General features: G+C 40.6%; 1 protein-coding gene across 1 annotated transcript in view; it reads left to right on the plus strand.

Annotated features, from left to right (window-relative positions):
- Positions 1-13,821, plus strand: part of FRMD3 (FERM domain containing 3) — a 156,162-nt gene that overhangs the window by 134,095 nt on the left and 8,246 nt on the right. Inside the window, exons 11-12 of the mRNA XM_086629910.1 lie at positions 2,066-2,134; positions 5,324-5,445. Coding sequence (XP_086486036.1) covers positions 2,066-2,134; positions 5,324-5,445 — 191 coding nt within the window. The remainder of the gene's footprint in view (positions 1-2,065; positions 2,135-5,323; positions 5,446-13,821) is intronic.

Below are 13,821 nucleotides of genomic sequence, written 5' to 3' on the forward strand. Positions count from 1 at the left end.
TGGTCCATGTCCTTCTTATGTTGGGGGCTCCAGAACTGGACGCAGTACTCCAAGTGAGGTCTCACAAGGGCAGAGTAGAGGGGGAGAATCACCTCCCTCGACCTGCTGGCCACACTCCTCTTGATGCAGCCCAGGACGCGGTTGGCCTTCTGGGCCGCAAGAGCACATTGCCGGCTCATATTGAGCTTCTCGTCCACCAGTACTCCCAAGTCCTTCTCCTCAGGGCTGCTCTCGATCCAATCACCACCCAGTCTGTATTTATGCCTGGGATTGCCACGACCCAGATGTAGGACCTTGCATTTGGCCTGGTTAAACTTCATGAGGTTGGTACGGGCCCACCTCTCCAGCCTGTCAAGGTCCCTCTGGATGGCATCCCTCCCTTCCAGCGTGTCAACGGCACCACACAGCTTGGTGTCATCGGCGAACTTGCTGAGGGTGCACTCCATGCCACTGTCCACGTCACCGACAAAGATGTTGAAGAGGGTCGGGCCCAACACGGACCCCTGAGGGACGCCACTCGTGACCGGTCTCCACTTGGACATTGAGCCGTTGACCACTACTCTCTGAGTGCGGCCATTGAGCCAATTCCTTATCCACCGAGTGGTCCATCCATCAAACCCATGACTCTCTAATTTAGAGAGAAGAATGTCGTGCGGGACAGTGTCAAAAGCTTTGCACAAGTCCAGGTAGATGACATCCATTGGTCGACCCTTGTCCACCGATGCTGTCACCCCATCGTAAAAGGCCACCAAGTTGGTCAGGCACGATCTGCCTTTGGTGAAGCCATGTTGGCTGTCACCCACCACCTCCTTGCTCTCCATGTGCCTTAGCATGGTTCCCAGGAGAATCTGCTCCATGACCTTGCCAGGCACAGAGGTGAGGCTGACCGGTCTGTAGTTGCCCGGGTCCTCCTTGTTCCCCTTTTTAAAAATGGGGGTTATGTTCCCTCTCTTCCAGTCATCGGGGACCTCGCCAGACCGCCACGACTTCTCAAATACAATAGCCAGTGGCTTGGCAACTTCATCCGCCAGTTCCTTCAGGACCCGCGGATGGATCTCATCAGGTCCCATGGACTTGTGCACCTTCAAGTTCCTCAGATGTTCTCGAACCTGGTCTTCAAGTACAGTGGGCGGTGGTTCATCCTGACAGTCCCTGCTAGTTCTTTCCACAGCTTGGGTGGTAAGACAAGAGGCTTTACCATTGAAGACTGAGGCAAAAAATTCATTAAGTACCTCAGCCTTCTCTATGTCCCGGGTAACCAGAGCACCAGTATCCTTCCGGAGGGGGCCTACATTCTCTTTGGACTTCCTTTTGTCCCCTACATACCTATAGAAGCATTTCTTGTTGCTTTTTATATCCCTTGCCAAATTCAATTCCTTCAGGGCTTTAGCCTTCCTCACTTGATCCCTGGTCACTCTTACAGCTTCTCTGTATTCCTCCCAGGCTATCTGTCTCCGCTTCCACCCTCTGTAGGCTAACCTCTTCATTTTCAGTTGGTCCAGGAGCTCCTTGCTCATCCACGCCGGCCTCCTGGTCTTTTTGCCCGACTTGTTCTTCGTCGGGATGCACATCTGCTGAGCTTTTCCTTCTTGAGGACCTGCTTACACCTAATCCATGTGAGGATTCGAAAGATTTTCTGTCGCTCTTTTCTGTCACTTATAAAATAAACTGGAGGCTTTATGCAGACGTCTGTCAAAGAACAGTTTCACCAGAGCAGGGCTCCACTTTCAGTGCAGTTTCTATAAAAACAAGGATGTGTGGCTAGTGTAGAGATTGTATGTCCCCTGTAACTGGGCAACTCTATACGAGCGTGCATTAGTGGGACAGTCCAGTCCCACTCTTAGCGTTCTGCTACAAAAGGTTGATTTTTCTTCAGTAGCTTTGGAGGCAAATGGTCAGCAGAATTTTTAATCTGGGACATTATATATCCACTGTATGGGATTATTTTTTTCCTTTCTTTTTCTTCTTTTGAATGTAACTTAATTGATCATGTATGTATAGTGCTTGGCATGCAATGAGTTCATCTTAGTGTTTGTTTGAACATTTATTTCATGTTTTAATGCAGTGGAAAAGTAGCCAAAGAAGTTGTGGAGGCAAGCTCTAAAATCCAGAGGGAACCTCCTGAAGTTCACAGGTATGTCTTGATGTTCAATATTAAAGTTTAAGGACTAAGGAGGATTATTGTTCTCTACAGAGAAGTTCTCTTTCCTTTACTGTGCGATGTAATGGCTGTCATTCTGAACTTCCACAGTGAGGCATGAAAGCCTTAGGAAACATGTGTTGCCAGTGTTACAAAATTCTGACAATAGCGCATTGTCTCCTACAAAATGGAACTTAATATGAGGTGCTTCAAAGCTGAGTTTAATCAATCAGTCAGATAAGTAGCTGATACTATTTTCTGTGTTATGACATAAACTGCTATTACATGATCCTGACAGAAAAGTACGTTCTGGTTTCGTTCCTAGATCTTGCCCAGTTTTGAAAGATTCCATTTTGTGTATGTATTTGCGTAAGTAAGTTTAACGGAGTATTTGATAGTTTTAACATAATGCAGTCAAATTAAAAAGCAAAGTCATTCAGTAAAGAGAAAAAAGATCAGAGAATCTTTTTTTAATTTTTTTTTCCAGAGACAAAAGGTTTGGCTTGTTAGAAATAAGCAGCTGGACTTTGCGAACATACGTTCTGGTCCTTATCACTCATTGTAGTGACGGTGAAAATTGATAAGAACCTAATTAAAGTCCTTCAGAAGAGAATAAAGAGGCCAGCAGGAAAAAGCTATTTAAAAACCTTTTTTAAAGGTTACTTAACTTTCTGGACATTCTACAGCCATATCCCTATTTTTATTGCGATTTTTTTTTTTTTTCGGAGGCGAGGTGTGTGTTTTTGGTTTATTTTTAATTTAATATGACTGTTCCATCTATATTTGAGAGAAAAGTGAATCACCTTTACTAAAGGGTAGAAATACACTTACAGCAAATACTTATAAATATGTCGTCCAGCCCTACTGTGTAATTAACAGCAATTCCATGCAGGGATGCTTTTGAGCATGCTTTTGCAGATTACATTTTGAAAACGGGATACGTGACAGACTGGAGCGTGTTAATTGAGAACACGGAAGAATATACGTCCATCATTGAGGCAGGGTAGATGACTTGTGCACGCGAATGCGTTTTAAATGGATGTAGTTAACTCACATGAGGAAACAGCTTATTGCCTACTTTCTGTAGGACTTCTTTCTGCCATAGGATAAGAAAAGATTTTCACTTGCAATTATTTTTTATCTTGTATTTTACCTTTCTTTGCTTTCAGTATTTAAAATATTTTAAACATATTGTTTAAAACTCCTAGTGTACATAGAGAAACAGATCAGAGGGCAAATGAGTTTATAGAGCAATGTCATAGGGATTTGACACCCATAGATAGTAATGCATATTTTTCATGATTAACCTTCTTAAAATGCTTGCGTTTACAATATTATGGTAGCTCCAAGTTCAGTTTCTTAGAAAGACTAAGAAAAAGCGTAATTTCAAGTGTTTTTCTAATGCAAGTTTTGAGATGGGAGACAGAGTTAGATAGCTTGTCCTTCTAATAGCACATAAAAAATTTTCAGCTCCAAAAAAAGCAAACTTTAGAAACAAGTTACTCTTTGAAAGAGAATTTGGGGACAGGCAGTGGTAGTTTTTCAGATGCAAAACATTTTTAGAGGAAATGATATGATTGAAAGTAAACATATACATATTTTTATATATACACAAAGTTTTCACTCCCTGCCCCGCCTCCGTCAAAGTCAATTTAGTGGTACCATGACTGCATTGAGAAAGTTGTGAGGAGGTTACTGTTCAGTATCTTTGTGTTTAGATGTTACACTTGAGGCACTACGGACTGAAAATCTGTTGGAGTGTGTGGCCATGCGTCATTAATGCAATGGCAAGTTCTTCTGACAAATAAACAGTGAATGATGTAATATTTTGCTTCCGGGGCATGCCTGAAGGATAGATCTTTGTATATAAGTATGGAGTGGGAGCCTTACGGGCTCTCCCAGACACAACTGCTATTTCTATAGTTGCTTGATAGCTCTTTACAGCAAGCACAAAGATCCAGGGGATGCATAACAAGTCTGTGGAGGTAGAGTTGCGTTGGAGTGATTGTCATTACAGTATTCTGAGTGAAAAACTTTGGACAGTTAAAATTTAAACTACATAGTTATCAGAGACTGCTCACAGAATGCAAACGAGGACATAAATAGCTTTGGGCATACGTTAATGAGCAAGAAATTTGGCTTATGGCAATTGAACAAGAAAGCTTGCCTATCCCCACAGAATATTTAAGGACATATAATGTGACTTAGACTAGGACATCTGTGTCCTGAGTTTACCTAAACACTCAGTGACACACAGTCCCCTCTTTTCACTTGCAGTAGATGCTTTGTTCAGTTTGTCTGTCTGTGTGGAATTTTAAGATGAGTCTTTATGTAAACTTGAAATGCATTTTATGAAACTTCAGCACTGTACCAATGTACCGTTTGAAGTCAAGTAGAATCCTCTTCCCTTTCATCTTTGCTTTTGTCAAAAGTAAATATTTTATAGTGTAATGGTTCAGATTTATTGCGGGATTCTTGCTTCAGGGCTGGATCATGTAAGTGCTAGATAACTCATTCTAAAGAGCCGTTTTATTTTCTCAGTAATATGGTTTTAGGCTAATGAGTCTCATGACTGAATCGAATCAACAGCATTCTCTTTTCCTGAGAAAGTTCAACACCTGCTACCAGGAAAGCCTGTTAGAGCCAAGTAAGACAAGAAAGAAAACCAGCCTGAGCACCTGGAGGCATGATGTAGAGGCAGCATCTGGGCTGCCTGAGAATGAGAGCACTGTGTATCTGTTAACTGAAGGCATATAGTTGTTCCTGCTTTAGTCTTTAGTCTGCAGTGCTCAAACGGTAACAAATCCTTTACCCAGTCCTGGGGGCAATGTAACAACACCAGGAACATTGTTTCTGTCCTCTCTACCTTCCCCTTCCTTGAAGGCAAATACTCGTGTCTGCTGTGCAGTGTGGAGAGCAGCAACACCCCGAAACCCTGTGTGAGGTGAGGAGGAGTCAGGCTGTGTAAAGGGAAGTAAACCAGCAAAAAACCTTCTCCTGCACTCCAGATGTTGGAAGGTTTCTGTCTGCTGAGGGTGCAACGCAACGGGGCTGAAAGCAGCATGCAGAGCTTGTTAGCTCAAGGCCTGTTGTGATTTATGCAAAACAATTCTGCGACGAGTTGTATTGGACTGCAGTTTTTCCCTTGTGAATAAACTGACCCTGTTTTTCTTGTTCTTTTAGAACCAGCATTACCCAGAGTCGCAGCTCTCCCTCCTTGAACAAGCAACTCATAATCAACATGGAACCTCTGCAGCCCCTCCTTCCTTCTCCCTGCGAGGAGGAAGAGGTTCCTTTAGATGAAGGTGAGTCACTTGACCGATTCCTGAAAACACTACCAATGATTATTATAAAAGATATGGAAAAAGGTTTGCTACTGACTCAGGGATATGGAAAAAATCTAGTAATTTCCATTAGGAGTACACCATTAAGCCTCTGCATGTCATACTATTAGCTTAAGGAACTGTGTGCAAGCCTCATGCGAGACATGTTGTGAGGAAAGTCACTGCTGTTAAGCTGTTTCAAATATCTATTTTTAGATTGTTGGGTGAAAGGAACTTAACAGGAAATAAATAATTCAACATAGCACCATTTTACTAAATAGTAACTGCAGTTACTAAGGAGTGAAAGCTGGCAGTTTACTGCTAGGTATGTTGTTTTTCTTGCTTCCCTTCACTTTTACATTTCTTTCTTTCTGTTCTAATGTTAGGAAAAAGTCTCTGCTAATTTAATTCCATTGATGAAAAGGGATATTATTTGAAGGTCAGCTAGGAAAGAGTCTCTGCTAATTTAATCTTATTGATGAAAAGGGATGCTATTGGAAGATCAGTCTGAATGCATTTTGTAGAACGGTGTTTTCCATGTATTCTTTTATTCCTTGTTATTTTAAAAATCACGTTCAACACCTATCATTTTGAGATGTAGTCATTACAAAGAATAGTAGCCAGTTCAAATTAGGATAACTGCATTCTTCCTAATAAAAAAGGAATCCAACCGAACAAAACCCAACAGTGGTTCTTACTTGAGATGTTGTGAGCTAATTGTTTCAGAAGTTGAGAAATACAACCTCTGATGTTGCTTTCTTGTGGTCAACTGATGGGAAACAGAAAACACTTGAGCAAGTATGTTCATTTTCATGGAAGTATGTCCTAATTTCATTTTAAAGGAGTCATTTGAATGGCTTTCAACACTGAATGTAGTAAGAACAGGGTGAATTAGATTCTCTGTGTACTTAGCTTATTATAATGAGTGGTAGTACCTGCATGACATACAGTTAATTTTAACGATGACTTGTTTACCTCTGCTGTGAAATACCTGTATCTGAGAATTCATTTTCTGGCAGCCAAGTACCAAGCAATGCGTTCTGCTTGGCAGTTGCCACCGCTGCAGAGTAACAACAGCTTGCTGCTTGTAAGACTGCTGTGCCACACTTACAGCTCTAAGCAATGAAACCCATTTTTGGAAACTGCAGACTTATCATTGTTATGTGCTCACCAGAGAGTGCTGGTTTGAAACGTGTGTATTACATGAGTTTGAAAGTCATGTTTCCTTTCAGTCAAACAGATTGCTGTTACTACTATGATTTAATAGAAATATTTGCTGGTGAGTTTCCTGTAGAATATGTTATGCATAGTTAAATACCACCAGCTGCTAAGTTAACAGTACTTAGCTCTTTTACAGTATTTTCCTGCAGTGAACTTGGCTAGATTATCAAATTGCAGCTTGAACTGATCTCACAGCTCTCTGATGCTGGTGCTGGCTTTCTTCCCCACATGCACTCAATCCAATTCTTTGGATTCCCACCTTCTCCCTTGCACACGCATTAATAACCCCAGAGTGAATTGGAAGAAGGAGTTTAAAAACCAACCAACCAAGCAAACAAACAAATGAACATAACAAAAAACAAACAAACAAACAACAACCCCCTAATTTTACAGTGTCCCACCACTGGCTGGCTCAACCATTAAGTGGCTCATCCGAGAGGGTCGAGCAAGGTCCTCTGTGCAGGCAAGGGCAGGAGCAAGAGGTGAGGAGACAGGAGGCAGCTAACCCTGGGACTGACTCAACTGCATTGGGAAGCTGCTTTTAGTGTGCTACATGTGTGAAATGGTTGTGGCATCTCTCTGAACCTCTGAGCATGAGATCGGCATGCTCTCCAAAGGGCCTGCAGTTGCTGTTGAGAGCACATTGCATCCGCTTAGGTCAGATATCCCTGCACTCTGTGGCTTGGCTAATGCAGCTTGTAGGACTCACACTTATATTTCTGCAAGATATGTGTACAGATGTTCCAGCTGCTTATGGCTGAGACCTTCACACGGTGCTGCACTGTGCTGTGTGGGTGTGCACAAGCAACTCATTAGCAGAGCTGACTACAGTGGTGCTCTCAGCTGTGCATGCCTCCGGCAAACTCAGGAGAGTGCACAGCTTTGTCTTTTAACTGAGCAAAACTTACTTGTTCTTAATTTTAAATTGGCTTTATATATTATGAGCAAAACACGTGGCCGAAAATATAGCAGCCTCAGTGTCTTGAGTAAATACCTCTGCTTCCTGAAGCTTCTGGAGAGATGAACTCAGAGTTGGCTGAGCCTGAGAGGTATGAAACTGAACTAACAGAAACTGCCAGGTGAGAGGGAAGATTTTGCACCAAGCTAGGGGACAAAACCATTGGAGATCGCGATAGCATAGTCTTGAGGGGATTTTAAGCAGCTTCAGCCTGCCTTGTAGCATTTCCATTCCTTTCAGATGGAAAATAAACACGGTAAATCAAATATTGAAAAACAATTAAAACCTATGAAATTCTGTCATACAGATCTATTCTGGCTATCAAGCTGTCCTCAACAAGACAAGCTCAAAATTTCCAGTCCTCAAGCTGTAAAGCTGTCCTCAAAAGAGCTCAAATTTTCCAGTAGTTTTGCAGACACGTTAGAAAGAATATGCTAACCAAACATAATCATAAATGGCCATTGTTTGTGGGAAGAAAGATACTGGATGCCCATGATATCACTGTAATAGTTACTTTAGCAGTTGACACTTATGCAAGAGGATTTGAAAACTGGTAATGGCATTTTATTTTTTATTATAATGGTGAGCATTAGAAGGATCTATTGGTGTTTCATTCTTCAAGAGGCAATTCTTCAGTCTGTACTTAGAGGCCATAAACAGGTGTCCAATTATTAATGTAAGCATCCAGATTTGAACTGGTATTCTTACTTAGATGTGCTTTTTTACTGTTTTAAATTATAGTTATGTAAGTGACTTGCCTAAAAGGTTGGCCACCAGCCAACACATATTTTATCAAATTAAAAAACTAATCTCAAGTCATCATGCCTTAAGTTTTGCAAGTCATCTCTCAGTGCTTTTTTGATACTGCTTAAGATTCTTCAGGTTTTCACATTCCTTGTTACTGGACAACAGTAACATTCTTGTTTTGCACCAATGTCCTTTCTGTCTCAGGGAGAGGAAAGAGGCATGGTGGTGTAAAGATGCAACAATAAAATTACTGTCGTGCATAGAAGGTTATCATATGGAATTGGATTTTACATATATGAGCATCAGATACACTTGGAGACATCATTTCAACCTTTAGAACCTAAAAGACATGCTTCAAAAGGCACCTAGCTACAAACGTTTCAAGTGTTTTCAAAAGCGTGATTGCAGAAATTCATCTTTGTCACAAGTGGCCAACTCAGGTCCTTCTATGGTCTGTGCTCCATGTGCAGCTGAACATGTTACGTTTCTTTTGGTATTGCTATAGGAATCGTGTGGCTGCCTTCTTTCACCATCTGAATTTGGTGAGACAGATTATTGACTGTCCTGATCACTTGGGAATTATTTTGCAGATGGTAGATTATTGTCTTTCGATTTCCCAGCACCAGATGCTATCAGGGCTTCACATATCTGAGTAATCCAGTTTCAGGAAAAAAAAAAAAAAGAAGAAAACACACCTCTGGATCATGGAATATTAATGTGTTTTTTTACAAAGTGATGAAAACTTCTTTTAAGTCACTTGTTGCTTGTGTGCTCAGGTTTCATATGTGAATTATTTTCCTGGTGACATTCACTTTGCCTTTGGAGTGATTAAAGTGAAAGTTGCATGCTTCGGTCTAGTGTACCTTGTACTGTATTTTAGAAAAGAGAGAGTTGGTCGCACACTCATTCTAAATTCCTGTTGTTTAAAATCCACATTTCTCATTTTTTTCTTTCCCAGAGAGTTACACACTTTCTAGATGTCCTCACTGAGCTTTTAAGATTTTTTTTTTCTTATGAAATTTTATGCCTGTGCATCTGTGTTATGTATGGAAAGCACTTATCCTTTTTGCAACATATTTTTGTGTGTCACTCAAGTATAAGAAATATTACATTAATGGCAATTAATTGGCATGGATGATATCTTTACTTTATAATGTGGACTGACTCTTGATTGCATCTTACAAGCATGTATGGGAATGAGCACACACCACCTGCTACCAGTCTAGTTGTCTGTCTTTGTGTGGGGGTTCTTATTGGTGTAAGTTTGGTTTTAGAGGCATATGGAGCTTTTGTGGGTACAGTTTAGGCAACAACATACGAAAAATTGGCCAATTCTGAATAATAGTAGGAGTAAATATTAAAAATATGCTAGTAAAATATGAAATAATGTCAAGTGTCTGTTCACACATTGTGTTTGTACAGCAGGAACACTGTAACAGGTAGTCGACTTTTTGCCCTGGGCACAGCTCAGTGTTGTTACACGTAATTTTTATTGGAAAAAACTTATTGGTTTAGTGCTAACTCTTTCACTGGGTAGAAGTAATGCACAGCTTGTCAACATTCATATTTTTGAAGTCATACCTGCTGTATACTAGACAAAATTTATCTTAATACATGAGATAGAGAGAATCATGAAATGTCTTGTTATGTATCATCAAACGACTTTTCCCTGTGAAATTGGCAGAAGCAATACTCCTGTTAGCTAATTGTACTGCTGTGTGGATGTGTGTGTATGTGATAACAAAAATCGTAATATGTAGGAGTTAATCAGATTTCTTAGTGGCTAATCTAAATAAAATAACAGTTCTATTTTTAGATTCCTGCAATCTGCGGAGATAATTAATTTTTTCTAATATTCCATTAAACTTAATAGAGGCCAAAGTGAGCATCCTTAGGTCAGGTTTTATGTAATGGAATTTTCTATTAGTTTTTTGGCAGTTTTTTGATGTTGAGATCGTCCTCTCATTTGTCCTCTTATTAAGATTTGGTCATCTTAAGTTTCTCCCTCTGTTGTCTTCCAAGTTTCTGGGAGTCTCCCAAAGAGTGTTCTGGCCTCAGGATATCTTAATATCACAGTATGCATCATCATGTCTGTGTCCAACAAACGTGACTGGATTTACAGTCCTCTAACTGTGTAATTGAGCTCTACAAGGTCTGAAACCAACTTTTTTACAAGCAAACCTTTTGCTTTAAGATAACAATACCCAATGCTAACTACAGTTGGCTCTGCCAGCTTTCCTTCATAAAGTATTCGTGAATTGTTAGATTTCAAGGTGTTTACCATGTGTCTACAAAATGAGGTCACTACTTTTGTTACAAACAAAACAACATTGCCCTCATTGCTGTAATAAGTTACCTCTAAAATCTGAAGACAGGTGGTATACTTCCTTTTTGCAAATAGATTAAAACTGTTATTCTTGAATAGAAGTTTCCTGTTCCCTTGTGTCACTGGCTGAGGAAGAATACCAGTTTTGAAGACTGCTTTGTTAGTAGCAGTTTTCTGGTTTTGGGAGGGGATTGTTTTTGCTTTTGTAAACCATACTTTCTGATTTTAAGATAAGTTCTATAACCATCTGCTGTTGTCTGCCTTCTCTGTAACGGGGCATGAATACTAAGGAGTCTCTCTGTCACAGTTCCCACCAGTCATTAGCCTTTCAGCTCTGTAATATCTAGAGTAGCAATTTAGGAAGGAGGAGAGTGAGAAGATCTGTGAAACCAATTAGTTACTGAGAGCAGACCTGTTGCCTTGTTGGCTCTCTTCTGCACACAGCGGGTGCCGGGCAGCTTTACAGGAGAGAAGCAGGCTCCTTGTCTGATAAATATTTGCTGGAAAAGATCTTCCAGCTATTATGGAGGACATGCTGCCCATGTCAGGTCATGCAGAGTCTCCTTTCTCCCAGCAGACAGAGCCTCTTCCTTACTTTCTGAAAGTTAGTACTAGAGACAGGCAGTTGCTGACTCAGCTGCAAGATTTCTACATAACTCTCCTTAGTTTTGGACACATGGTTTGCGGACAGCGACTTGAAATCTCACAGGCATTTCTCTTTTGCATGAGCGCGGTCACATGAAACATAAACGATAAATATTTATTCATTGACATCGATGTTTTCCTATTGGAAATCATTCACAGCCTTGCCCAGGTGACACTTGTGTCCTCGATTAGGCTTCTCTTTGCATATTGAACATGTTGGTGATTAGATTTTGGTAAGAATTGGTGCTTTCCAGTTTTTGTAGCTGTGCACACTGTAAAGATTCAACCCTTTGTAGTGATATTTTAATGATCTTTTGATTGCTGCAACAGTTATGATAATAAAGATGAAAAAAGCAGATAGAATCTTATTTTTGAAGCAGTGGCAAAATGGAGATAGAAGGCAAAGCAGCACTTGATCTTTTCCTCAGACTCACAAGGAAATGCTTGCAGAGAAGGAAAGGAAGAGATGAGTGCTCGGCCTGCAAGAGGATGGAGTAAAAAGGAGCCTTGCTGGGTATTCCTACTATATAGATCAGGCCAAGAAAAAGAAGTCGCTGTAAAGATGCTTTCCAAAAGTTCCATTGAAGCAGATGTATGTCAGAAGAGAAATCTCTTGGTGTAAAATACACATTTGCAGGACTTTCTCCCCTGCCCCCTTCTTTCTCACATATTCACATGCACGTGATTGATTTTATGGTGCAGAGGGAACAAGAATGTCAGATAACAAACACTTGGATGGCACCACATGTCATAGGCATTAAAGGTAAATATTCTGAGAAGTGAGAGACCAGCTCCCTCCAGGTACACTCCTTCCAGTTTCTCTCCTCTCTGTGGTTTCTGTGGACCCAGTAAGAGCTCCTTTCCCACTAGGACAGTGTGATGCTGTGCATGTGGTTGCATTCCAGCTTCCAGCTGGAGCAAGTTAGCAGCCAGCATACGTGCGTCATGCCTTTTTTAGGAGCCTGCGTATCTCTGCTGGATGGGGACAGGGAGCGCCCAGCCTTCTGAAGCAAGACTTCTTTCTGGTGGTTATGAATGTGGCCAATAGTTGTCCACAAGTGGGAAATGGAGCACATAAGCAAAGAGAGAGATTTTTTCCAAACTTAGGAATTTTCTCTTCTTGTTTATACACAGGCACGTCAGCTTTGATTCTAGGCTTGAAATGAAAGCATTTTCACCTCATTGGTTTGGCTTGTGACTAAATTTTGTAAGCACAGCACAGGATTTTTCTTTTTCTATCTATATGTTTTCTACAAATACTTTCCAGGCAGTGGTGGGGAACTGGCATCAGTGGTGAAATTGAAGCTCTTTAGGAAAATAACGGCCACAGTGTCATTTTGTTCTGTGAAAAACAGACCCTAAATACTAGCCTTTTGTTTTGCTGCGCTATGTTTTGATGCCTTGGATATTTTTATGCTTGTGTGTGTGGTTCAGCTGTTATGGTAGCAACTGCTAACTGAGATAGATGCTGTGGAAGTATTGTACGGTGCAAGGCATTTGGAAATGTTTAAAAATAACCTCTCGTTCTGTTCCCTACTGGGATATTTTTGCTGGCCATGTTAGAAGCTTGTCATTTGATTCATTGAGAGTGACTTGTGTTAGTCTCTCAAAACTCAGTGGGAACTCAATAAAAGGTCAAAGCTGATATGAGTAGTGTCTTTACAAGACTTTGAGAAGAGGAATTAGTAGTCAAAATGGTGAAATGTCTTGTAAAAATCCAGACCAAGAGAAGCATTCACTTGCGGATGGTTAACCACTGCAACAAGGAAGTGTGCGTTCGATTACTGCGGCATGGCTCCAAGATCACAGCCAGAAGGGCTGGTAAATTTGCATTTATTTTACTCAAACCTTCCTCCCCTGCCTAGTTTGTTATGCTCATAGTGGTCTTTTGGAAAGGAACTGTATTGTGAATAACAATATTACAACGAGTACAGTGGAGAATAAGGATGAATTACTGACAGGAGCAGAATTGCAATTGGGGAATGAATGAGATGAAACTTAAATGATATTTCATGTAATATCTTATGTAAATGGTGGATTTATTTGTTAATTGCTAACAAATGAGTGACTGGAACCTTGCCCTTGTTTTCTTGCACTGAGGGGGAGAAATACTTTGAAACTGTGGTAATTTCTGACAAAATTAAATAGCTCTTAAATTAACAGATAGGCTGGTAGCAGATTGTGAATGTCAGCTGAATACAGTAGTGGATACAGTTTAGCGTTTTACTGCAACTGAGTGGGCTGGATTGCCAAATCATAACTTTGTTGGTTTTATTTGTCTATAGATGGAATAGTTTAATATACTGAGTAATATTTCGGGGGGATTGGGGGGGTGGAGGGAGAAAGAAGTCTGATTCAGATCTCCTTTTCACTACACATAACAGGAGAGCAACCCAAGGAACAAAAAGTATTCAATATCGCTTTGAATAGAAACTGAAATGTTTTTTTTTTTTCTTGTTTT

Source organism: Tauraco erythrolophus, chromosome Z (genome assembly GCF_009769465.1).
Source record: "Tauraco erythrolophus isolate bTauEry1 chromosome Z, bTauEry1.pri, whole genome shotgun sequence".
Taxonomy (NCBI): Eukaryota; Metazoa; Chordata; class Aves; order Musophagiformes; family Musophagidae; genus Tauraco; species Tauraco erythrolophus.